At 48.6% G+C, this 27,540-nt stretch overlaps 1 protein-coding gene across 1 annotated transcript; it reads right to left on the bottom strand.

The window, feature by feature from the left end:
- Nucleotides 1–113: 113 nt before the first annotated feature.
- Nucleotides 114–27,454, bottom strand: Ssu72 (SSU72 homolog, RNA polymerase II CTD phosphatase). The gene is made up of 5 exons (XM_005339250.4): nt 27,222–27,454; nt 20,090–20,233; nt 2,564–2,703; nt 1,880–1,998; nt 114–514 (listed from the first exon to the last, which is right to left on the bottom strand). The coding sequence occupies exons 1-5, from the start codon at nt 27,410–27,412 to the stop codon at nt 413–415; spliced, it is 696 nt and encodes a 231-aa protein (XP_005339307.3). The 5' UTR covers nt 27,413–27,454; the 3' UTR covers nt 114–412.
- Nucleotides 27,455–27,540: the final 86 nt, after the last annotated feature.

The following is a 27,540-nucleotide window of genomic DNA, read 5'->3' on the forward strand; positions in this document are numbered from 1 at the left end:
TGCTGGTGTGTCCTGCCTTCAGCAGCCCCTCCCCAGCCCCTCTCCCTCAGGTGGTCCTCAGGGGCCTGTACCTCTGCAAGAGGAAGGTCTGGCCAAGAAATCAGGACAAAGCATTGACAACTAGCAGCCTCTATTTATTGGGTAATTCCAGGTTCTTTTAAGATACAGCTCGTTGCTTTATTCAGGTATTTGTACAATCCAGCAATTGGGGGAGAAGACAGCAAGGCAGAGCAACAGGCACACCCTAGGGCAGTGGGCGGTAACTTTTGGTAAAGAGAAGTGGGGTTGAGAATGGTCTTTAATCTGGCGGTTCTGTGTACCTTTTCATCCTATATGTACAGTCCATACACCATCCACCAAGAATGCCTCCGGGTAAAGACACTTGGGAGGAGGAGCCTGAAGGAGGTGGAGCTCAGTAGAAGCAGACTGTGTGCAGGAAGGCCCTGCCACTCTTCTCCTCAAACTCCTGCAGCAGCTCGTCAATCTCATTCTCCATGTCTTCAGTGTGCTGGATCTGCAAAGAGCATAGCCTTGAGCAAGGGGCACCTCCCCTGCCCATGCCCAGAGCCAGACACTGGCAGGTTCCCCAGCACCAGGCCTCCAGGACAGAGCATCCTGACCCTAACTCTACCTAGTGGCGCCTTGTTGTGGAGGGGCCTCTGCACTGATCACATCAGAACCCTAGGCTGGGAGGAGCATAGAGCAGGTTCAGAAGTGGGGCAGGTTTGGGGACCCAGCCTGGTGCTTCAGCACACTCTTTGGCCAGTGAGTCCTCAACTTGCAAGACAAGAGGGCAAGGAAGGTACCTCCCCAAAGTCACTGAGCAGGGAAGCTGGTCGTGTTCCCAGTTGGGGCACACCTGAGACACCAAGAGCCTTGCTCCTGGCTGTGAGAATCACAAATGCAGGCATGGACTGCCAAAGGCACCCTAATGAAGAACCCCTTCCCTAAAGTGAGGCAGGCTGGCACCGGAGCACAGCTGGCCTGGCATGATGGCTGGTCTCCCTAGTCCCCTAGCTAGCCCCCATGACTCGGCTGACAATGTGGCCCAAGGAGAAGTTGCATGCACAACTTCTGGGACATGTCTTGCTCTTCAGCTTGCTCTTGCATACTGACCAGGTCATAAGCATAACTACTGGAGCTCCAGCAACCACAGTGGATCATAGGGCAGGCTGGGAATGGAGGCTGTGCCAAGCTGAGCATCCAGAGGGCAGGAACCTGGGTCCCACACAGCAAATGGACTCCCAGCCCAGTATCTACTGACCTCTCTTAGCTAAGCCATCATTTCCTACACACACAGCTCCAAAGGGCACAAGATAAGACCAGGCACACGGCTCTCCCTCTGGGAAGGTCCCATCATAGAGGCTGCACAAGCCATTGAGTGCTAGGAGAATACCCAGGGGTCACAGGAAAGGACAGATGTCTGGCCTGCCTGACAAGTCCAAAGGGTAGAGGACACAGGTTCCTGCCCATCTGCTGCAGAAGTACCTTGGGGGTGCACTTCTGACCCCACCCGAACCTGGAGTGCCATGGGTTCTGCTGGGCACTTAGGAACTAAGATCCAGCACAGGGGAGAGGTGAGGCACCCCATCTTCAGAAGGGCCTGCGTGCTGGGGGCTCTTGCTGGACACAGCTGTCTTCACATGCTTCTGTCAGATGAACCAGAACACCAGGGTGGGTGCTTCAGCCAAAGCAGCGTGGTTAGATCTCAGTTCTGCATGCCTGTTTTTGCTGACATTTCAGCACTGGCTGTAACTGGACCTGGAACTGAGCCACACAGCCATGGCGAGCCACGGGAAGCCCCTGCCCTGTCGTGGGCAGGAGGAGAGGGCCTTGCCTCTTCTTGGCAGGGACAGCTCAGACAGAAACTGGTACTTACACACTGGCAGAGCTCACAGATGAGGAAGGCTCCCAGGGTGGCCTCCTCATGGTTGTCTTGGATGTCCACATTGACCACGTGCACTGGCTGGCAGGTCTCCTGCTCTCTGGAGTTCAGATCTGGTTGGGACAGAGTGACACAGATGTCAGAGGTTCTCAACAGGAAGCAGGTGGCAGATGTGCTGGAGTACTGGGCCCTGCATTGGTCGGTCTCCTGAACTTGAGGGTTTGTACAACTGAGGATACAGCAGCCAGGCAGGCCCGGGGACTTTACCTGAGGAAGGCCATGATTCAAACAAAATGCAATCCAAGGCCTCCTCCTCCCCAGCCTGTCCTTACATTTCCGAGCCAGGCATCTTTTGCTTAGGTCAGCAGCCATGTGGGTGGTTTTGCTCTGGTGAACTGTACCATAAGGGCCACACACACCTGCCCTTACCCACTTTCCTGTTCCTTTCCTTGGTCACCCTGCCCATCACCACAGGGCTGTGCAGGTCAGTGGGGAAGCACCCACTGTCCCCTGCTATTACCTCAGAGCCCATAGCCTGGCCTGCCTCTGCAGGAGGAGCCAACAGTCAGCAACCCTGTGCCCAGGGCACAGCTCCCATGCATGCAGTGCCAACCTGGCTGGCAGGTGGCACACAGCCCTGCTTCTGGCTCTGCCCGTGGCCACAGGCCTTGCTCTCACCTTCCACCACCTGGTCGTAGACCCGCTCTTCACAGGTGAGGATCAGGTCAAACAGGTCCTTGCAGTTCTGGAACCTTTCTGGACGAGGCTTGATTCTCTTATTTCTGTCCAACATGTGTAAAATGCCATTCTGTGTATAGCTAGATGCTTGAGTTAAGGAGCTCTAGATAAAGCCTGCTCAACCTAAATGTGCCGGGGTTACAGCCCTTCCTGTTGTGGCCCCTAGGGTCAGCAGGGTACTAGAATGGGCTATACCAAAGCCATTAGTCCTAGAAGAGGCAGGGTCACCCCTGAGAGAGGGTCACTCTTGGAAGCCCCAAGCTCTGCAGCCCTGCACCAGCCAGCCCCATCATTCTGACCCAACCCTTGGGCAGAAGCAGAGGCCTATGCCTACCCCTTCCCGGGAGGCATTCCTCACTGTCACATGGAACCCCCTTTTGAGCTGTCCTTCAGCATTAGCTGAAGTGTTTTGGTGACTTTCTCCTCCTGCTCTAACCCCCATCCTAGAGTGCAATGCTTGTTCCCTCTGAAACTGGAGCCTCAGCAGAGGCAGCCCAACCAGTCCCAGGTGCAGCTCAGTCATGTCAGGAAAAACATCTGGAAACCCCTGGTTTCCAAAAGGAAGTTTCAGTAGCAGGAAGGCCTGGAAAACCCTTGACAGAATCAACAGGTGAGATGTCCAGGAGAAAGCAGCTACAATCCAAATGGAGACAGAGACAGCAAAGGCCTAACAAGGCCCAGGAAGTATGCAGCGCCCAGTTAAGCCCAAGGGGACGGTAAAGGAGTTGGACCCATAGCCCTCCCAGGTCCACCATGCTCGAGGTAGGGCGGTTCCAACCCCCCAATGGTGCCTGATTTCAGGGGTCTGCAGGGCAAGAACTTACCTACCCTATGGAGCCCTTGTTCTAAGGGCTCATCTGCACCACTGCATTGAGGGCAAGCACCTTGTTAATTATTTTAGCAAATTGACTATTCAGAAATTCTAGGGGTTCTGCTGCTGGTAGTGAAACCCAGGACTAGGTATGTGTTCTTCCACTGAGCTACACCTAGGCCCAAAGTTTAGGAATTCTGAGTGATACATTTAGTTATCAACTTATTTACACAAGCCCATAGCTTAAAACGTAATTCTTATCTCTGGAGAATAAAAACAGTTTTTATTTATTATTATTACTACTATTAGTAGTAGTAGTACTGGAGATTGAGCCCATGGGTGCTCTACCACTGTGCTACACTCCACACCCCTATTTTTTATTTTGGGATAGGTTTTGTTAAATTGCAGAGGCTGCCCTCAAACTAGTGATCCTACTGCCTCAGCGTCTAGAATCACTGGGATTACAGATGTGCACCACCACACCCAGCTAAAAATAGCTTTTAGTGTTGTAAGTGGTTGGGTTATGGTTATACCTCAGTGGTAGAGGGCCTGCCCTGCATGTCTGAGGCAACGGGCACAATTCTCAGCACCACATGTAAATAAATAAAATAAAGGTCCACTGGCTACTAAAAAAAAAAGTATAAGTGATCAATCTAAGCAGTTTAACTTCCAAAGACAGCTGACCATGACCTGCTAGGTGTTTCTGGTTCCCGACATCTTCAGCTGCTCCTGGACTGGGCTGTTGCCCTGGATCCAGATCTCTGATAGGCAATGCTGCCCAAGTAGCTCTGCTATTATACTTACACCCATTATTGCAGAACCAAAGCCATCAAAGGCTCTGAAGCAAGCCCCTGAAGGTATGTGGAAGGAAACCAGCTTGAGAAAGGCCCAGTGTGATTTCTAGGACATGGGCATAGGAGACAAGCCCACAGGAGGGACACAGGCAGGGCCCAGGTGTGTGGAGGCAGCTGTAGGGCAAGCTCCTCTTGCGCCTGGCCTCTACAGTCTTGCCACCTGGACAGCAGGGCTCTCTCTGGTGGGCTGCCCTGAGGCAGTGATGCTGTCAGCATGTTCCTCCACCAGGTCTGCAAGGTCTCCCAGGAGCCCTTACAGAATTTCCTTCCTCCTTAACCTATTGCCTAACTATTTACACAATATTTCATTGTGCGGCAACAAATGAAATTAAGATTCATGACGTTAAGGAGAAAATGTCTAGTTTAGGGGTCAAAGTGGAGGCCGCATTTATTTGATGGGAAAATTCAGCCAGCTCCTGGCAAATGGAGAGAGGCAAAGCTGAGGCGGATTCTGCAAGTCCTGTAGGATGCCTGGGAGGAGCCTAAGGAGCACATTTGCCCAAGTCTACCTTAAGCTCACTTCAGGTCCCACAGGAACAATAAGCGCAGGTAAGGAAGAAAAGGGTGTACAAGCCAGGCGCGGTGGTGCAAGCCTGTTATCCCAGCGCCTTGGGAGGCTGAGGCAGGAGGATGATGAGTTAAAAGCCAGCCTCAGGGGCTGGGGTGGTAGCTCAATAGTAGAGTGCTCGCTTAGCATGCACGAGGCACTGGGTTCCATCCATGGCACCACATAAAAACAAACTAATGTAACCACCTTAAAAAAAAAAAAAAACTAAGATACATAAATAAGTATAAAAAAAAAAAGCCAGCCTCAGCAATTTAGCATGGCCCTGTCTTTAAATAAAATATAAAAAAGGCTGTGGATATGGCTTAGAGGTTGAAAGCTTCTGGCTTCAATCCCTGGTACCAAAAAAAAAAAAAAAGAATTTTTTTTTTTTTTTCAAAAGGGTGTACAAGAACTGAGTGTAACCAAGACAGTTTGTTGTTGGAATAAAGGCCAAAGTGAGGCAGCTCTGACAAGGTTTCATGGAGAGATGCCCAATGAGCCAAGGGCCACCAGGGAACGCACCCTGTCAGCTACAAATCTGGGGAAGACAAGGTCTACACAGCTCTGAGGGTGAGCACTGACAATTGCAGGCACCTGTAATGGCAGACTCGCCACTAACCCCACCAAGACAAAAGCAGAGTCCAGCTGGCACCAGGGAGAGGGGTCACTAGCATGGCACTCCCCACCACTGGGTCCAGGGCCCTAGAGCACTCCAGGGCAGCAATCACAGGAGCACCCTGGTTGGAAAGGACATTCTGTAAGAAGCATCAAGCCCGTTGGCACCGAGCTTGAAATGAATACCTAGGTTCTTCTGCCTCAATCTGAGCCCAAGGCAGCCACACTACCAGAGCTGCACCCCCAACTCAGGCTAACACACTTCTAAGGAGTAAAACCACACCACTGGGCAGGAAAAATGGGTCCGGGGGCAGACACACAGGTTGAGGTCAGGGTGGGGCAGCCCGCTCTTCCAGCCCGTGCTGCATATGACCTGGTAACTGAAAGAGCTGCCACCTACCAACGCCTGGGCCTCAGTAAGGAAGGAAGGAACGGCCCCTGAAAGTGTGGGGCTGACGCTCACCCAACATGGAGAGGGAAGACTCCTGACCAAGCCCTGGAAGCTTTAGGGAGGCTGAGGGAAGTCTGCCATAGCGTTTGACCCCAGTAGCTCAATCTAGATCACGGAGTGAGGTTCTGAAGGTTGGGAGCTGTGTGCTCTGGCCCTCCTCTGTCTGCAGAGGAGACAACAGGGACCATCATCCAGCTTTCTCCTGAACAGACAACACCTTACACTGTCCCTGGCAGCCTTCAGAGAGGACGCTGCCTGGCCTGGGAGGTTGTGGGAAGCAAGGCTCCCACTAGGTTCACTCTAAGGGCCCAAGACTTGAAATGTTATCTTGATAACAATAAATTCAGGATTATTTAAAAATTCTCTCAGGCCTTCACCAGAGAAACAAATCAAGCCTTCCAGTCCATGCCGAGCATGCACTCTTCAACACCTGTGCTCGGTAGAGACTAATGGTACAGTGAGGAGAGCCAGGGGACACCAAAGGTAGAACTGGAGCTCTTCAGGGGCTTTCCTCAAAAAAAAAAGAAAGAAAGAAAATAAAAAACAAAAAGAAGAGCAGCAGCCTTAGGAGAGATTTCTTCAGCCCACAGGTCACAGGACTGCCAACATACTGCCATGCACCCCCTGGGTGCTCCAAGTCCATAGAACTAGAAGACAGGCTGACACGTCACAGGCCCGCTTCCAGGGGGAAGCACCCACCATCTGAATATTTGCTCTTCGGTTCTAATTCAACTTTAAAGCTGACATCAAACTTGGCCATAACCACCAGTGAAGCTAGAGGACTTAACACTTGAGCGTTTCACCACAGGGAAGCTGACTTCCAGTCACCCTGTTGGACATCAACTGTGGGCTCCTTGTGCTCAGCAGTTGCAAGCACCCATCGAATGGGAGTAGAACTGGCCACCCCAGAACCCACAAGGGGCTGACCTTCCAGCCTGTACTGAGTGGGGTACCTTATCAGAACACCTGCTCGAGACAGCCAGACCTGCAGGCCCACGCCGTCTAAGCAGATGAGATGTTCATGGTCTGCAGGTAAGACACCAGCCCTGAAACTCTGCTGTTGGCACCAGCACAGGACTCAGTCCAAGTTCTCAGCTGGGTCCAGTCACCTGCTGGCGCCTTGGAGGTTCATTCTGCCATGGCCACACTCAGAGCAGAAATCACCTACAGAGGAAGGCTGAAGGAGAGGAGAGCGCCAAGAACAAAGCAGGCAGGGAACCATTGCTCTGGCAGCGTCTCAACCGTCCTTGTAGCTGACCATTCCCCAAACTGTCACACTTAATCCAGGATTCTATTTTCTGGCGCAATAACAAATCCAATCTGAGTCTGCAGGTTTGCACAAGGAACCCACTTTGTGCATGTGCCTTCCCAACCAGGGACAAGTCAAAGAACCTGCAGTTCTGAATCTTATCATCACAACTTCAACTTCGATCAAATTAAGATATAGGGGCTGGGGTTCAATGGTAGTGCACTTGCCTAGCATGTGTGAAGCACTGAGTTCGATTCTCAGTACCACAAATAAATAAAGATCAAAAAAAAAAAAAAAAGGCACAAAGTAGAATTCCTAAGTGGGAGCCCACTAGGAACTCCCCTGGGGGAAAGAATTCTCAAAAGCAGGACTCCACTACTATAAGTCATGTTTTAACAAAACTTGTGGGGCTCAGTGTCAACACCATCAGCCTGACTAGCCCTCATTAAACATAAACCCACAGGCTGGGGATATCACTCAGCTGGTAGGGTGCTTGCCTTGCATGCTCAAGGCACTGGGTTCAATCCCCAGCACCACCAAAAAAAAACCCCCACAAGCACTAGTCTCTGGCTCTTTGGACTCGAGGGGATTCTGCATGGGAACTCCATGTTAGTGAAATGGCCACATCATCAGCTCATGCATGCTCCCCGCAGGGCTGGCAACAGGAAGCAAAGCACTGTAGCCTCACCATCTTCCCAGAACAGCTGCAGACTGTGGGCCACAGTGGCTGCAGGAAGTGCAAACAGCATCACTGTCAGAACAAGGGTTTAATTCAGGTGGAAAAACAAAAACAAAAGTTAGGAAGATGACAGGCAGCACATTCATTCCAAGTATATGACCCATAGCTCTATAAAGCCTCTGTCAGCTGCCCTGGGCCCCGGGGGGAAGACGAGGGGATCCTACAGGCAAGCAGCAAAGGTACAGGGCAAGGCATCACAAAAGCTGACGACAGCCTATTCCCAAATCACAAGAACAGCAAAGCGGGGCTGGGGTTGTGGCTCAGAGGTAGAGCACTCACCTTGTGTGAGGCACTGGATTCCATCCTTAGCACCACTTGAACAATTTACTATACACACTAATACAACCAAATGCTACCCACACACTCAATTTCCCAAAGCACATCTCCTGAGCTCGACACCCTGAGGCAGTGCCCTCCCAAGCCTGGTGGTGGCCAAGAGGAGGGCAGCTGTTCCTACCAGGTTCCTTCCCTCTGCCACCTGGCCAGAGCCAGCATTTGCAACAAGGATCCTGCTGAACAGGCTCCAAGGACCCTATCCCAACATCTCCTGTTTACACTTTATATGAACAAAGAAACTGTGGTGCAAAGACCCCCATCCCTAAGGGATGCCATGTCCCACCCAGTGCACTCAGAAGGGTGGCCTCCTGACAGATGTGCTCCCACCCTGGGCATCTGACCTTCTCCAAACACCTGCCAGTGGAAGCAGGTTGAGTCAAACCTCCACTGATAAAACAGACACAACTCTATACATTCATGATGAGACTCCATCCCAAACTGGAGGTTTCCTCAATTCCCTCAATTCTGCGTACACAAGGGAGGCTGATGCCAACCTGGCATTCAACAAAAAGCTCCCTGGGGATGCTTCTTGAGTGCTCTGCTGCTCAGGGTAGACAGGCCGCTCCTCACCCTGGCCAAAGTGGGCATGGCACAGGAGTAGCAGCTCTGAGCATGCTCATCTCAAGCTTGTCCACACCAGGATCTGTGCAAGAGGTCAGGAGTCCCCGTGGAGTCAGAGAGTTATCAGGAATGAAGAACAGGCAGAGGAGTCCCAGTGTCCTACACTAGCTCCCTCCTGCTCAGGAACCTGGAGGCACCGGCAACAGAGCCAAAGGGTAGGAACCAGTCTTGGGCTATCTTTTCCAGTGGGGCCCACACACCATGTGAGGAAGGCTGTGGTGTCTACTTTAGGACTTGAACTGTGCCAGGAATACCAGGTATGTCTGTCTACAGCCCGCATCTTGCAGCACCAGGGAAGGCGAACTGACCTGAAGTGACCAGGGCTTCCCTGAAGTCAGCTTGAAGCTTAAAGTGGACTGATTACAAGACAGTTTTGACAAATATAAGGGCGCTGCAATACACTACCTAATTATGTTAAGATTTAAGTGGCATGCCACCAGGTCCCTTTAGCCCTAGCTTCTTAAGAGGCTGAGTGAGACAGGAAGCCCTCTGTAGCCCAGAGTGTTCACGGCCAGTCTGGGAAACATAGCAAGATATAACCTCAAAAAGAAAACAAACAAAAAAAAAATTAGATTTTGTTTTTTTGGGGCTCGGGATCAAACCCAGGGCCATGTGCATACTAAGCAGACATTCTACTGCTGAGCTATACCACAAGCCCCCAGTAGATATTTAAACAACAAAAATGGTAGATCACTGCTTGTTCAAATAAGGAAAACACTACATTTATTTAAAATTTTCAGGAAAACACAGAAAAAGTAATAAAATTTTAACAAAGAAATTGGCTGATTAAGAAATAAAAGAATAAATTAAGCCAGGCATGGTGCTCATGCCTGTAATCCCAACAACTAGGGAGGCTGAGGCAAGAGGATCACAAGCTGAAGACCAGCCTCAGCAATTCAGCAAGACCCTTTGCAATTTAGCAAGACCCTGTCTCAAAATAAAAAATAAAAGGGCTGCAAATGTTGCTCAGTGGTAAAGTATCTCTGGGTTCAAGACCCAGCATCCAAAAAAAAAAAAAGTTTAAAGAAAAAAAATATAGCTCTGCGTGGTGGTGCACCAAATAATCCCAACAACTCAGGAGGCCAAGGCAGGAGGACTGCAAGTTCAAGGCCAGCCCCAGCAATTTAGTGAGGCCCTAAGTAATTCAGCAAGATTGTCTCTGAAGAAAATATAAAGAAGGGGTAGAGATGTGGTTCAGTGGTAAAGCACCTATGGGTTCAATCCCCAGTACCAAAATGGAAAATACTATCTTTTAGTTTGACATACTCAGCCCTCTCTCCAATCTGTTTAGGGTTGGCATCATTATATGCCTCAAAGAAAAAGAAACTCAGCATTGAGTCAGTTTCGGTAAAACCTACGTAACCTTTTAAACTTTCCTTCAGAACAGGTCTTAAATTGCCCTAAGTAGTTCAAACCCAGATAACCCTGTGCTGCAGCAGGTAGACAGATGGAGGCCTCAACATGACCAGCACAGCACCATGCCCGTTGCACAGAGGTGTGTGGCTGGGCAGATGCCGCCTGGGTCATCACCTAAGTAGCATCCTGCTGGTCAGCAGGGGCCTGGGGCAGGGCTTGGGACTTCCACTAGTGCTGGAGATACATGTGCACTCTGGGTTAAAGGTAAAACACTACACTAATTTTTTTCCCCCAGAAGATCCTAATTATTTTTTTATTTCGGGTTTATTGCCCCCCCAAAAAAAGAATTTTCAGAGGCAACCCTTCAGAGAAAAAGCCAAAAGCATCTACAGGACAAAAATGCTCAGCTGGTAGAGTGCTTTCCTCGCATGCATAAAGCACTGGGTTGATCCCCAGCATCACACACACACACAAAAAAAAGTTAAGCACAGTCCAGGTGCCCTCTGCTGTAGAATGCTGTGTGCCCAAAGGTGGACTGCCTAAAGAAAAAGGGAAGAGTGCGTCCACAGGAGTTGTGGTCACAGCAGTGCCCACCGGGCTGCTCCTGGGGACCTAGGCAGTAAGGGCCTTTAAAGGAAAGCCGACAGTGAAAAAAGATTGACCTCAGCAGACAACAAAGCTGAGCTTAGTGCATCAGAGCAAGAAAGAGGGATGCTGGCCTTCCCCAAGCCTGGCCTCCAGGCCTGGCCACACTCAAGATAGGGCCTCTCGGTACTGAAGTGCCAAGAACACCAAAAGCATGTCTGGGCAAGAGCTTTCCCTGACAGATTTTTAATGTTTCTCTTTGGGGTGATGATGCACCTGGAGTGCTGAATGGGGCTGGGATGGCACTCAGCTGCCTTCACCTGCACCAGAGATTCTTAGGGCTCACAGGCAGCTCGCACAGGGGAACTCTTGATGTTCACAAGTGGAGCATCTGGCTCCTAGTGCACTTGCAAGGCAAGCTCACAGCCAGGCAAGAAAAAGCCCAGTGGAGCTTGATGCCACGTGGCTGCTGAGACCCTTGGCAAGCCACAGATGGGGTGCAGAGTCATTCAGAAGAGAGGTGCGCATCACTGCCAAAATGATGCAGGTGGCACAAAGAACTGTGCGCTGGCCCATTGTGTAATGTGGAAACGCTGTGCCAAAAGCAGAATTCTGGTCACTGAGACATTGGAGCAACTCCCTGGCTCCCCTGGTGTCAACCCTCTCAAGCCTCTTGGAGGCTTCCCACCTCTCCCCAGTCAGACACAGAGACACCAGACACCAAAGCACTGCACATAGGGTCACATCAGTGCTTTAAACAGCTAAGGCCTCGACAGCCAGGCTGGAGCTCAGCTGGCCTGTTTCCAGGATGGGTGCTTAAGTCACACAAGACATGATGCCACTGAGCAGGAGTGCTGCAGGAACATTCTGCATGGGCTACAGCTCAACACAGCACCCAGGCAAGAAGAGAAAGTCCAGTGTTTGGGTGGCTGGAGTAGGCCATGACATCCTAGACAAGGGAGGCCAAGTATGTCTATGCAGGTGGGAGATAGCACCCACTCTCCATCCCTGGGACACAAGAGGGCTGGGCACATATGGAGGGAGAATGCAGATGGTCAAGGGCATCAACATCATTAAGCAAAGAGCCATCAGCTCCTGTCCCTTTGGGAGGGCTACTATACCAAAAGCTCGGAAACAATGGCTACCTGAAGTAAATTCATCTTGATGAGCAGTATTTTCCTGCGGGACAGGCTGCATAAGCTTGAAGAGCCACTAGGCACTCAGCTGCAACTGGTGTTCAACATGGTGCCTCAGACACTGTGGCCAGGAGGTCTGCCCCATCTACAATGGCCTTGTGCCTCCTGTCTCCAGGAACTGAGAAACTGTCAGCATTACCTTATACTTAGTGGACAGGCAGTGTGGCAATATCATGTCCAGACTCAGCAACCACCTTAGCCAATAAGCTCTGTTCAACTTCTGACCTCTGATCAGATGAGATGAGCAGGCAAACACCACCTCTGACCTCACCCAAAACACCTAAGACCACAGTTTTTTCTTCAGGAATGAGTGTTTTTACAAAACCATGAAGTAAATGTGCAGGCAAAACCTAGATGAGCATTCCTCTAGGAATGGGTCAGAGAAGAGTCATGTCAAATGTAATTTTCAAACCTTTTTTCCACCCCCGAGATACAGGAGGTTTTAGCCCAGGGATGGAAGCTGGGATTCTATGTGTGTACCACTATGCCTGGTTTCCAAAAACACAGCTACCAACCAGAGCAAAAACAAGATGAGAAATGAGTGGCCTGAGGACCACAGGTCAGTGTGCTAGGCTGGCCACCAGATCAGCAATTCAGCAAGGGGGACATACCCAGGACTTAAGTCAAAGGGGAAATCAGAGTAGCTCGGTACCAACTGTGTGGGTGGAGGGGGGTTCTTCAGGGAGAACACCCAGAGAGCAGGAATCTGGAGACTGCCAGCCATTACCGCCCTGAACAGTTTCAAAGAGGAGTTTGGTGAGACCTCTGAAGAGCAAGTTTTAGAACAGATCCTTGGTCCTAGTTTACAAAATGAGAGATGGTGTAGAAGGTGAGAGAGAGGGACACTCCCCCCCAAATGCTGTGCCCAACAAGGGTACCCAGGATGAGACCAAAGCAGTGGAAACTTAGGATCCTGGCATTTTTTTTAAACATTTTATCTAAGAGCTGGGGCTATAGCTCAGTTGGTAGAGTGCTTGCTTCGCATGCACAAGGCCGCGGTTCAATCCCCAGCACCACAAACAAACAAACAACAAAAAAAACTTTTACCTAAAGATATGAAGATATACACAGAAAGAAAGTGGGCATACACCTAAATTAACCCAGGCCCTAAAAGGATGAACTGAAAGGATGTGAGGAAAGATACATGAATAGCTAAAAACCAATATAAATTCCAAAGGTGAATTACAAGAGACCCACAGGATTAAACAAAAAGGTATGTCAGAATGCCAGCTCATGTGCTCAGCCTCCACTTCAAGCACACAGCCCTGACCCAAGAAAAAGTGCTAGTTGTTCCTGCACTTCAATGTTTAGGGAACAACTGAGGCTTGGAATTAAAATCACATTTTAACATTCAGAGCCACATTTTTACTTGCTTTTTAAGGAAAGTGGCTTTGTAAATCATAAAGCAAGTATCTACTAAAGGCTTTAATAAAATAACCAACTTACGAAAGCAACCCCCAAGGCATACCTGTAATCCCAGCTACATGGAAAGCGGATCACAAAATTCAAGGACTGTTTCAAAAAATACTAAAAAGGGCTGGGGAGGTAGCTCAGTGGTAGAGCACACCTGGGTTCAATCCTCAGCACCCCACATGCGCACACACACACACACACAAAAAAACAAGTGTACAGAAGATCCTTTTCTTCCATCTTAAGAACGTACCACACAGCCTCTGGAATGGCCAACAGGACTGCCACAGTAGGAGTGGGGCTACCCAGGTAGCTTCCCTGCAACCACCATGCTCCAGAAAGGCCCTGTAGCTCCTCTTCCAGCTTCTTGTCCCCTTGCCGACTCCATTCCTGGGTCCAGTGGCACTTCATTTGGCTTGATTGGCCACTCCGCACTTTTACAAGCAGAAACAACTCATGTCTTTACCAGACATGCTGCAATTAAGTCTGATAAACCAGTTTTCACTGAGCCAGAGATTAAAAGGCCCTGGAGCCAACTTAATTTTGAAACCTGACCCTGAAGGGGCTGAGAACAGCACTGAGGGGACTCAGTGGGAAACCAAGCTCCCTGACGCTTGGTACTCAACATGATTCTAGCTGGGCACATTGGCCACACCTGTGATCTCAGCAAATGAGGTGGCTAAAGCAGAAGGATTTTAAGTTCCAGGCCAGATTGGGCAACTCGGCAAGACACTGTATCAAAATAAAAAAACGGAAAGGTTTGGGATGTAGTGCATTGGTGAAGTGCCCTGGGTTCAATCCACAGTACCAAAAAAAAAAAAAAAAAAGTTTCAGTACATGCCAAATAGCACGGGTGAGCATTGGGAACATCAAAAGCAGTAATAGGCGGCCACTTGAAGAGGCCATGTGTTATATGCTTGCCTTCATGCCAAATGTCCACAGTAGGCACATCAGCAGTTATCAGGGGATGGGGGGTGGTTAAAATGTTCTAAGATTAATTTAAGATATGGCTAAACAGTACAACACACATGTTCAGTATGTGCAAGGTCCCCGTTTGATCCCCAGCACTGGGGAAAGCGGGGGTCAACTGCAGTGATTATTTCACCATCAAGAATAATAAAACTGTGGAATGACACACTTTGAATGTGACTCTTTACAAAAATGAACTGCCGGGCTGGGCCATAGCTCAGTGCTAAAGGGCTTGCCTTGATATACAAAGCTCTGGGTTCCATTCTCAGCTACAAGGGGAAAAAAAACTGCTGGACACAGTGGTATATATCTGTGATCCCATTTACTCAGGAGGCTGAGACAGGAGGACTGCAAGTTCAATGTCAGCCTCAGCAACTTAGGGAGACCCTGTCTCAAAATAAAAAAATAGTGAATGGGAATATAGCTCTTTGGTACTATCCCTAGTACCAAAGAAAGAATATACACTGTTGCCCTCATTAAAATGACAATCAGAATATAAAACACTGAACCTTTTCTTCCCCCTTGAGATAGGGACTTGCTGTGCCACCCATGCTGCTGCAAATATTTCTCCCCCCTTACCCTCCAGAGCAGCTGGGACTACCTGAGCCTTGCTTAGAACTCTTCGTTGTCTGTCTTTGGAGGTCAGAGGACTTAGATTTTTCTATCTCTGATTCATGTACCCATACCAGGAGCGGGCAATTCCCAAAGGAAAAATGGTGAAACTATTAACCAAGTCTGGGTTCATCGGGAAGAAGTGAGCAAAACCACAACTTTTGATTCAATAAGGTTTCCATTTGGTGCTGCAAATACAGCCCTACTACCCTAATTCCCACCAGTAGGTTTACAAGAACTACAGGTAGGCATCGAGTCTCAATCCTTCAGGAGCAGTTCTACATGTGGAAACCAAAATCAATGGGCTGGGGATGTGGCTCAAGCGGTAGCGCACTCGCCTGGCATGCGTGTGGCCTGGGTTCGATCCTCAGCACCACATACAAAGATGTTATGTCCGCCAATAACTAAAAAATAAATATTAAAAAAATTCTCCTTAAAAGAAAAATTCTCTTTCTCTCCCTCTCTCTTAAAAAAAAAAAAATCAAAACCACTGTTTTATGCTCAAGTACTTAACAATTTGTGAAGATGGGCTGTTTTTTAATACCAAAGATTGAACCTGGGTGCTTAAACACTGAGCCACATCCCCAACCCTTTTTTAGATAGGTTCTAAGTTGCTTAAGGCCTCACAAAGTGACTGAGGCTGGCTTTGAACTCACAATCCTCCTGCCCCAATTACTAGGATCCCTACTACGTCCTCACAGCCGCTGATTTGATGGATTAGCTTTCAATGGTGCAAAAGTGATGTAATTTCCAGAAACTACTTTGACTCGGGTCTGTCCTCAGCCTGGTCAAACAGTCTCAATATCCTAGGCAGGGGCAGCCTCAGATTCCAGCCAGCCCTGTGGTCAGGAGAGGACGAGACACTGCAGGGCACTGCTGCTGACCGAGGACCTGCCAGGCCCAACTACCTACACTTGGTGGGTCTATCCACACCCCAAGTCCAGGGGCACCTGGGCTTCAACACCAGCAGAACTACTGGCCAAGATCTACTGAAGGATAAAACACAGCCCCTCCATGGCCTGGGGATGGAGCTCAGGGGTAGAGCACTTGCTAGCATGTGAGGCCCTGTGCTCGCTCACCAGTGCTGCAAAAACAACCACCGTGTGCTCTCATTTACTCTATTATCAAGAACTCTGTGAAGTGAGAACACACAAGGAATGTGAGGTCCTGGCCACAGCAGTCATCAGCCCCTTGGTGCACCCCTGGATTCTAACCCAGTCCCAGCTTTGTTGCAAGTCACATCCTCCTCTCCCTTGAAAGTTTAAACACACTTCACAGACCTTTTCCATTTCCCTGCTTGTCTTCTAAGTTGCTGGGATCACAGATATGGCCACTATGCCCAGCTACCTTGGAGTCCTTTTAAGTACAGAGGGTCTGGAAACTGGTGTCCTACTGACACCAGTGCACTTAAGCCTGGGGCACCAACTGAAGCAGTGGAGGCAAAATGCCATGTTTTATCTTTGGGTCATATCTTGAAATACCCTTCTAGCTTTGCACTGGAGACAACCAGCATCACTTCTGCAAACTGACAAGTTATTCTGCCAGATGTGTGTTTAGCTTTTATTTGCATGTATCACATTGGTCCATCCCCATTACTAATCAAGTAATGCTACCAGAGTGCCCCTCAAGCAGACATACCACCCACACAGAGGCTGTCCTGCACTTGAGCCATTCCCACTGTGGAAAAGGAGCCCTACCAGAGCTGTGCATTCCTGTATCAGAAAGGATGCCACTGCAGACCCCAGCTTCACACCAACCTCCACAGTGAACTTCATGGAGATGTCCTTCCTCTCCTGACCACAAGAGTTGGGAGGAACTTAGAAGCCCACAAAGGTGGCCTCATCCCAAGGGGTGACCACAGGAGGCGAGTCTCCTACACAAAGTCCCAGAAGCAAGGCACAGTGGTGCACATCTGTAATCTCAGTGACTTGGGAGGCAGGGGTAGGATCAAAAGCTATAGGTCAGTCTCAACAACTAAGTGAGCAAGTTAGCAAGATCCTGTCTCCTTGAGCTGGGGTGTGGCTTACTGGCATGTGGCAGAGTGCTTGCCTGGCGTGAGAGGCCCTGGGCTCAATCCTTAGCACCAAGTATAACTAAATGAAGGTACCTGTCCATCTACAAGTACAAAGGAAAAAAAAGCAGCTGGGACTGTAAGTGGCTAAAAGTGGATAAGCGCCCTACTTCAACAATCCCTAGTAACCCCCACCCACTCCCCAAAAACAAACAAAACAAAAAAAGGTTCCCAAGGTGAATACTTCACTAAGCTCCAAAAGTGTCCACGAGCTTCCCCAGCTCTACCACCCCGCAATCCATGAAGAGCCCACATATAGCCAGGTATGGTGGCACGTATCTACAATCCCAGTTATTTGGGAGGCTAAGGCAGGACTGCAAATCTGAGGCCAGCCTCAGCAGCAACTTAATAAGACCCTGCCCCAAAATAAAATAGGCTGTTTGTGAAGTAGCTCAATCCCTAGACCTGTAGGGGGAGGAAAGCACATGTGTAGCATCTTCTGGACTAACTGACCTGTGGAGGAGATTCCGAATCCTGGTGGTGCTGCAGCTCCCTTTGAACCACTAGGCACATGCATCTCTCCCTCACCAGGTCCCCAGTGAACCTGCTGCTGAAGCTAGCCTTGGTCCTTGTAAAGTGTGCTAAGTGATATTCCACCTAGGAGCCCAGGCCAGTTGGTTCCTACATGAAAGAGCTGAATTCGTAACAATCAAGTTAGTGTGAACATGTGCATTACCTGTTTTTATTTCTCTCATTGAACACAGGAGTTTCAAAAATGAATGCTGCCAGTTGAAGACAATTTTCAAAAGCAGAGGATCTCAGGAAAAGATTAATGGCACACTTGTGTTTAAGTAATAAAAACCTTGAGCTTTTCCCAGAGTTGAGGGAAACACCCAGAACTAAAAGGAGATTCTCAGAAAGGGGCTTATGCTTCTTAGTGAGGCTGAGAGAGAAAAAAAAAAAAGGGACAGCGCTCTCACCAAATGACTTCTTCAGGGTGGTGCTCGTCCAAGACAGCCTGGCCACCTCCTCATCCAAGTATGTGGGTAGAGGAGAGAGAGAAAACATTGAAAACCCCTATCGACAGTTCTCCTAATGCAGATTCCTTGCTTCTGAGCAAGGAGAAGCACCAGATGTGCTCTGAGACCCTTGGTGGGTCTTCTGCCTGGAGGCTCCCAGGACCATACACTCCATATGCCCAAATGCTCCACAGGCCAGGCAGTGGTACCAGCAGCAAATACCCATATTTCACCCAGTATTGCCACCAACAGCCTTTCAACTAGCTGGAAGAGAAGAGAGCAGGGAGGGCAGAAGATACAGTGATTACCAAGATTTACATTCTGTAGAACTTCCAGGACCCTCCCAGCTACAAAAAACATTTTCAGTTTATTAAATACTATTTTTTGTTGCTGTTTTTGACATAGGAACTGGCTATGTTGCCAATGCTGGCCCCAAACTCCTGCATTTAAGCACTCCTCCTACCCCTGCCTCCCGAGTAGCTGGGAACACAGGTATATGCCAGCACACCCAGTTTCACTTTTCAGTTTATTAAATACTCTAATACCAATATAAAGATAAGAAGTTTTCTGTTTGATACTTATATTCATTTCCTTAGAATATGTTTGTGCTCCATTCTGAGAATTAAAAAGCATAACAAAAGAAGGTCCAGATATTTAAAGCACTGAGGATCAAACCCAGCACACATGCCCAGTAGGCACTCATCCACTAAGCTACATCCACAGTTCCGGGAAATTTTGAATCAGCCTGGAGGTTCACAAGATGCTCTGGTCAAAAACCAGGCCAGGCTAGGCGCAATGGCAGTCGCCTATGATCCAAGTGACTCAGGAGACTAAGGCAGGAGGATCGTGAGTTCAAAGCCAGGCTCAGCAATTCAGTAAAGTCCTAAAGCAACTCAGCAAGACCCTCTCTAAATCAATATAAAAAAAGGACTGGGAGGGCTGGGGTCGTGGCTCAGTGGAAGAGCACTTGCCTCGCACTTGTGAGGTACTGGATTTGATCCTCAGCATCACATCAAAATAAACAAAATAAAGGGATTGTGACTACCTACAACTAAAAAAAAAAAAAAGTTAAAAAAAAAAGGGGGGGGGGCTGGGGATGTGGCTCAAGCGGTAGCGCGCTTGCCTGGCATGCGTGCGGCCCGGGTTTGATCCTCAGCACCACATACAAAGATGTTGTGTCCACCGATAAAATAAAAAAATAAATAAATATTACAATTTAAAAAAAAAAAAAGGCGGGGGGGAATGTGGCTTATTGATTAAGCACCACTGGGTTCAATCCCTGGTACTAAAACAAAAAACCCAGGGCACTGCCAGGCATAATGGCCATGTATGTGATCTCAGCAGTAATCTCAGGAGGCTGAAGCAGAGGATGGCACGTTTGAGGTCAGCCTGGCCTACTTAGCAGACCCTGTCTCAAAATAAAAACTAAAAAAAGGATTGGGGATGTAGTTCATTGGTAGAGCACCCTGAGTTCACCCCAGTAATTCAAAACAACAAAAGAAGGAGTATATGGACCAACTTAACATTATATAGCTATGGTGTCACTTATAAAAACCTATTTTAATTACCATTCTTTTCACGAGTCTTAAGTAGCAGATCCAGCCTCTTTTGTCTCCCTGAAATGAAGTGCCCTGAGATTATCTGCTCCTAACATACTTTATTTGGTAGAAAACTTGGCCTTCTTCATCTGGTCCTCCAAGAACCAGAGAGACGTTAAAAGCAGCCAGATTACTCGTCAGTGCCCATGCATGTACCCACCTGAAAGGGAGGCAGTTAGAGCCCTGCAGTGGGAGTGCAAGGCACTCTGGTGCTATCTCCCTACCTAGGTGCCTTTGTTCACATTATGCCAGGGCCTCTGCCTCACCATGTCCATGTGGGTTTCACATCTGTCTGCATGTCTGCTTTCCATGGCCACTGCCTCAAACGGACCTAGCACTGGGAGCTGCCAGTGGGCAGCAAAGAGAGAAAGGGGCCCACTTCACCCAAACATGTCCCTGCGAGAGGGGGTTAAAGCAACATGCCTGTCACCAATCACACCTGCCTGCAGCTGCCCCCTGGGTTCTCTAAGGGCAACCCGAGGGATACAGTTCTTTGTCTTTCCTTAGAAGATCATTGTACATCTGGTCATATGTAGTTTTGAAATCATAGACATTGGGCTTGTCAGGTGCTGGTCCTGGGAGCTTCACGTGAGTTCCTGTTCCGAAGGACCGGACGCTGAATCCCCGCTTGCTGGAAGACACAAAGCAGAAAGGGAATCAGTTGGATTCAGACACAACATTCTAAAACTGAGTAGGTATCAAATGGAAATGAACAGACTAAGCAGCTTCATTTGTGGACATTAGAGAATTAAGTTTCTAAAATATTAACGTTATTTAAAATTGATTCAGGTATGTGGAAACACACACCTATAATTCTAGCAATTCAGGAGGCTGAGGCAGGAGGAACTCAAGTTGGAGGCAAGCCTCTGCAATTTAGCAAGACCTGGTCACAAAATAAAAAAGAACGGGGAATATAGTTCATTGCTACAGAACAGAATCTGCCATTACAGGGCTACAAGCAATCACTATAGCTTTGAAAGCTGTTACTCTAAACTCAAAAGACTAATTGTGCATTGGAACCCTTGAGCCATCTGCCCAATGCCATGACCTCTTGCAGGATTCACTTCTCAGAATCTGTAAGACACCTGGACAGACTTGACTGCTTGCTGTGAGCACCCCTTCCCAAACTGATCTGCTCCTAGGAGACTGTCCCTGCAAAGTCCCAGTGCCCTTGATGCTGGCTGATCCACCAGACCTAAACAACCATGAGAGTCCTCTGCAACAAAGAAAGTCTCAAATAACCTAGCAATCATAGGTATGGAGGTACACACCTTAACACTAGCTACCCAGGAGGTTATGCTGGGTGTGGTGACGCAAGTCTGTAAGCTTGGAAGGCTGAGGCAGGGAATCTAGAATTCAAAGCCAGCCTCAGCAAAAGCGAGGTATTAAGCAACTCAGTGAGATCCTGTCACTAAATACAATACAAAATAGGGCTGGGAATTGCTCAAGTGACTGAGTGCCAAAGTTCAATCCCTAGTACTCAAAAAATAAAATTAAACGTAAAACACAGGGGCTGGGTTGGGGGCTCAGAGGTAGAGTATTCACCTATCATGTGTGAGGCCCTGAATTTGATCCTGAGCTCCACATAGAATAAATAAAATGAAGGTATGTGTCCAACAACTAAAAACTACTAAAAAAAAAAAAAAAAAAAAAACCACAGAAAGGGCTGGGAATGTGGTAGCTCAATGGTAGAGCAGCCCTGGTTTCAATCCTCACTACTGGGGGGAGAAAACAAACAACACTAAAGCAAATCTTCCAAAGTTCAGTCCCCCAGTCAAAAGTAAGCCTTCATCAGCAACAGCAAGGCACTAAGCAACTCAGTGAGACCCTGTCTCTAAATAAAACACATTATAGGGCTGGGGGTGTGGCTCAGTTGTTGAGTGTCCCCGAGTTCAATACCCAGTACCAAAAAATAAAAGATAGAAAGCAGCAAGGTCAACTGTTGCTGTGGCTGGGAGTGTGACCTGGCCCAACAGGCCTATGACAATAGCACACCTGAACACACACATTCCTGATGGGGCAAGCAAATACCTTTCTCCCGAAGTTTGAAAGTATTTCCTCACAAACTCCAAGTTCCAAAAAGTATTTCCCATCAAAGAACAAGCACATTGCCCAGGCCATCCTGACCAGCCAAAGATAGGACCCCTTGTAAAGGTAAAATTTCTAAACTGATTCTAAGCTGCAAGTGTCTGAATTAAAGTGTAAAAGACTGGGCATTGTAAAGTTTCTAAATTGAAAGGCTTGGGCTAAAAATAATAATAATAGGCCAGGTATTGTTAAAATTCCTCTGCTACCCCCGGAACCTGTAATCTCTGTAGTTGTTAGAACAATACCTGAACTGCCCAGTAAATATTTCCATTGATTCCCTGGTTGTTTATTAGCTAAGGGCTCCAAGTAGCTTGGCACGTAAGCATCCAGGCCACAAAACCAATCAGTTTAAATATGTACCCCGCTTAGGAGTGACCAATCACCCCTGCCCAGATTGTTCCCGCCAATGAATGTACTAATCCTGTCTCAGAGGAGTTGTTCAATTTTCCCACGCCTCATGATGATTTGTTCCGATGTATGCAAAACACCCCGCCCTCCCCCAAAAGTGTACTTTTAAGCTCTGCTTGACCTCTGCTCTGGGCTCTGGGCTGCTCTCCCTTCCTGAGTGAGCCTTGAGCCCCAGCATGCTGGTTCAATAAATCCCCTTTTGCCAATTGCATGAAGTTGATCTCTTGTGTGGTCTCTCCCTCCGACGCTCTGCCGGACCCTTACACCCTCACCTAGTCCTCATGGCACCAGCCACCTGCTTGGCACTAGGGGATGGTAGGCAGAGCCCTCTGGGACTCTGGCTCATCAATTCTGATATACATACTGCTCATTCTTTTTAAATGAGAGCTCCATCCCAACTTCAGGGCTGACAAAATGTGAAAAATGTGAATTGAGGACATGAGGTGACTATTACTAAAACCAACCCGGGGTCTATAGGTACATGCCTCCTGGGGTTAAAGCCTGTCACCCTCTGGATCTCCTGAGCTGAGCATGTATTAAGAACTTGGACAGGGCTGTGATTCATGGACACAGGCATCCAGGAGCACCCCTTTGGACAATGGTAACCAGACCCCACCTTTGCCTCTGCTGAGGCAGTTCAACATTGAGGGTGCTGGGGCCTAGAGCAACACTTTCCTCCCTGCTTCAGCCCTTTGTCTGGGACCATTCGCTCATCTAAACCAACAGGACCAGGTTATTGCCTAAGACGGGCTTTGTGCTGGGATAGGGCTTTAGGAGGCAGGCACCTGTCTCCAAGTCAATGGGGAAAGGATTGAAATTGTAAAATAAGCATGTTTACTATGAACACATGAACCCATAAAAACAAGATTACCCTAAAATGACTGGAACCAAGGCCTGGCAGAGCCAGGACTTGAGCTCAAGGTCCTGCCTTAGGAAACACAGGGAGCAGGACACACTGTGTAGCCTAGAACACAGAGGCTGCACTGAACCCAGAGCCTAAGTTACCTAGGATAGAACTTCTGACCACAAGCTGCATACAAGGGGACTCTGTATATGGGTCTGGAGCAACTCCTGTGGCTATGCCTCAAAGGGTAGCACTTTTTTTTTGGGGGGGGGGGAGTTAGGAGGGTTACTGGGGATTGAACTCAGGGGCACTCAACCACTGAGCCACATCCCCAACCCTATCTTGTATTTTATTTAGACACAGGGTCGGAGTTGCTTAGCGCCTTGCTGTTGCTGAAGCTGGCTTTGAACTCCCGATCCTCATGCCTCAGCCTCCAAAGCCAATGGGATTATAGGTATGCACCACAGGGCCCGGCTAGTTTACTCTTTAGTACTGCAAAAAAAGAAAAAAAAAATATCATAAAGGAGTGGGGGATGTAGCTCAGGGATAGAGTACTTGCCTATCAAGTGTGAGGAGGCTGAGTTCTATTCCCAGTGCAAAGAAAAAAAGTCACTGTAAGGCTGGGGATATAACCCAGTGGTAGACTGCTTGCCTAGCATACATGAGACCCTAGGTTTGATCCCAGTATACACCCAAGAGAAGCTATTGTGAAAAAAAATGTTCAATTAAGGAAAACTTTTATCATTATCACAAAGCTAAAATGAACATTGTACAGTGTGGGAGGCCAACCTTATGGGTGACTGAGTTACACTCCCCAGCTGGGTGCTGAGGCGCTCAGTCACAAAAATGTGTGTGTCTTGCTACAGCCCCATGGGTGAAGCTAGGCTCACCTGTTCCTTTGTAATATAACCCCTTGCACCGTTTAGGATAGAATCTTCCATGGAAGTGCCTTGTGTGTGTCCCCTCCTCTTACTGTGCCCTTGGGTGTGGCCTACCCAGGTGTCAGCCAACTGCTGACAGTGGACATCATGAAGATAGACTCAGCCCCCTGAAACCTGATCCCCTGCCTCATTTGAATAGCTTCTCCTCAATAAAAGGGGTCAGTGGGTGCTCTTGCTCTTTCTTCTTGCGGACCCTTAAGGTCAGAGGAGCCATCACAGCAACCCCAAAGAAAAAGGTATTTGTGTCGCTTGTGTGGTTATTTCATGCAGCCCAGTTAGCCCAGTTTAACTAGAGTGACCCCTGAGCCTTTTAGTCGCGAGAACAGAAACCCGGCAATTGGCACCCAAATTTTCTTTCAGTACAGAATCCTAAGGAAATACTCAAATTAACAAACTTGGCCTGCAGTATTTTTCTAATATTCTGCACTAATTGAATTTTTCTCTTAGTATTGGGGATTGAACCCAGAGACACTAAGCCACATCCCCAGTTTTTTTTTTTTCAATACTGACAACTGAACCCAGGACCTCATGCTTGCTAGACAAGTACTCTACCACTGAGCCACATCCCCAGCCCACTCAAAGTTGAAGATTTATTTTTATTTACAATCTTTCTGAAATGGGACTTCCTACTAATGATGTTAGCACACACCTGTACTGCCAGAACTCAGGAAGCTTAAGTGATAGAATGGCTTAAACCCAGGAGTTTGAGACTAGCCTGGGCAATGCAGCAAAATCTCACCTCAAAACAATCTCTTGAGACTAAAACAAGGGACTGAAAATTCTAGGCTAGCCTCGCAAGATAGTAGGACCCTGCCTCAAATGTTAAAAAAAAAAAAAGGGGGGGGGTGGCAGGCAGGGGGATATTCAGTGGTAAAGCACCCTTGGATTCAATCACCAGTGCTTTAAACAGACAACTTTTCATAAGCTCTTCTAGCTTCTAACAAAAAGCCAGGTATGGTGGCATATGCCTCTGATCCCAGTGATTCAGTATAGGAGGCTGAGGCACGTGGACCACAAGTTTGAAATGAACTTTAGCAACTTAATGAGACCCTGTGTCAGTGCTAGAACACCCCGAATTCAATGCAGTTAAGGAAGGGGAAAAAAAAAAAAAAGCCGTGGTGGCACTGTCCTGTAATCCCAGCAGCTTGGGAGGCTGAAGCAAGAGGATCAAAAGTTCAAAACCAGCCTCAGCAACTTAGTGAGGTCCTAAGCAACTCAGTGAGATTCTCTCTCTAAATTTCCAAAAAAGAGGGCTGGGGATGTGGCTCAAGCGGTAGCGCGCTCGCCTAGCATGCGTGCGGCCCGGGTTCAATCCCCAGCAGCACCACATACCAACAATGATGTTGTGTCCGCCGAGAACTAAGAAAAAATAAATAAATGTTAAAATTCTCTCTCTCTCTGTGCCCCCCTCTCTCTCACTCTCTCTTAAAAAAAAAAAAAAAAAAAAAAAAAGTGTTTAAAAAAAAAAAAAAAAAAAATTTCCAAAAAAGGGCTGTGGATGTGGCTCAGTAGTTTAGTACCCCTGAGTTCAATCCACAGTACCAATAAATAAATAAGAAAGAATTGCCCAAATGTAGTGTTGAGAGATTTGTAACTAAATTAACGGCTGGACAGGGGCCCCTATAAGTTTCATAACCACCCCAGTTATTCAGTATGAATACTGAAAGCCAGTGATGTTTGCTGTATCAGTGGAAAGCAGATTACTCAAGTTATTTCATCTCCCTAAATGTGTGCACACATATAAAAAAGATACCCAGGATGAAGTACCCCCAAAGTGGTACAAGTAATCTTCATTCTCTTCATCTTTCACTCCATTGTGTATCTACTCACAAGGAAATATGAAGGATGTCGAAGCAGGTAAAAGCAACATAAAAATTTACTTCCACCTGGTGATTATTTGGAGGGGCTCTTCTGCACCTGGTGCCATTCCAGACTTAAATCTTCACTGACTGCCTCTGGAGAGGCTGTAGGCTTTAACACAGCTGTAAAGTCTCAATTCATTAACAAAATTGTTAATGAATCATCAGTGAAGGAGGTCTCCCAATCAACCTTGAATAGTTTTCCAGGGGTGTGGACTTTGCACTCTTTTACTTAAATGAGATGTCTAATGCCATGTTCAACAGAAAACTGCAGACATAAATGCACATCCAGATGGGCATGGTGCACATGCCTATAATCCCAAATATGTGGGTTGAGGCAGGATCATCCCAAGTTCCAGGACAATCTAATCAATTTCAGAAGAACCTATCCCAAAACCTAATTTACAAAAAGGTGGGACATAATTCACTGGTAGAATGCTTGCCTGGCATGTGAGGCCCTAGGTTTGATCACCCAGAACTGCAACATATATATAAATACATGAAGACACAACTCAATGTAATTCTATCACATTTCTGGCTTAAAAACAATCTTCACATGGATTTGTTAGGTTCAAAGCATACCACCATCTACAAAAAAAATAAAAGAGAGAAAAAGACACTAAGTGAGCATTGTGGACTACGTGGTAAACTGTAGGAGAATTAAACTCAAGATTAGCAGATTACACCTGTTACCTTCAGCCTCCCTAAAAGATGTAAGGGGCCTTCCAATTTTTAGAGGGCACACAGGAGAGTACAGGCTGCAGGACGGCGGCTTTTTTTCCTTAAAATCTTAAAATATTGTGTCTAACTAAAAGACATATTTATAAAAGTTTGCATGTAGTAACTTCGGGAAAAAAAGCATTTCGACTGCGCTCTACTATTCCAGTTGACATTTACACCGAAGTTTAACTGTAAAACAAGAGGTCAATGTTTCATCTTCTCCGTGGCTGAACGAAAAAACCTGTGTCAGGGAGGAATAAGCTTTTACGAACATACACAAGGGCCAGGAAAGGTGCGCCGGTGACGAGACGTAGGCCAGGACCACCGACCCCAACTCACGCCGCGTCCCCGCACTGCCCAGAGGCAGGCGGGGAGGGAGGCCGGGCAGACCCGCAGACGTGGACGGCAGCGCCCACGCGCTCGAGACGCGGCGTCGGGCCACCACTGCTTCCAGACTCGTCCCGCCGCGACTTGACGCGGTGCGTCACCAGACCCGGCCTCGCTCCGGACCCCCGACGCCGGCCGCCGCCCTCGGGCCCGAGGCGAGCTCAGGCGGGCGGCACCCGACCTCCGGGCTCGCCAGGGCGGGCCGACGGCCGCGAGCGTTCCGGCTCCGCAACGGACGTCCCCGCGCCGACCGCCCGAGCGGGAGCCACGCGCTCCGACGCCGTCCGCGGGCCTCGGAGCCGCGCGCCGCCAGCCCTGGTGGGGACGGGGGTCGGGAAGGGAGTGCGCTGGCCAGGGCGGAGCACCCACTACCTGAGGATGTTGTGCGCCTCCATGCTCCGATTCTGGTTACTCGAGCACACCACCGCCACCCGCAGCGGCGACGACGGCATGGCGAAGGCCGCACCGTCTGCCGAACCCGCTCCCGGGCTCCCACCCAGCCGCGGGCTTCCGCGCGAGGAAGATGGCGGCGACCGGAAGTCCGCGATGCCGACGTCGCGCATGCGGACACCTCCCCTCGGCCCCGCCCCTCGGGCGCCTGTTTCTCCGAGGGAGCACTGGCGTGAGCAGCCTACGGCGTCGGGCAGCGGGTCTCACCCCGAGCGCGTTCCGGACATGCGCCACTAAGGCC

This window comes from Ictidomys tridecemlineatus, chromosome 11 (genome assembly GCF_052094955.1).
Source record: "Ictidomys tridecemlineatus isolate mIctTri1 chromosome 11, mIctTri1.hap1, whole genome shotgun sequence".
In the NCBI taxonomy this organism is placed as follows: domain Eukaryota; kingdom Metazoa; phylum Chordata; class Mammalia; order Rodentia; family Sciuridae; genus Ictidomys; species Ictidomys tridecemlineatus.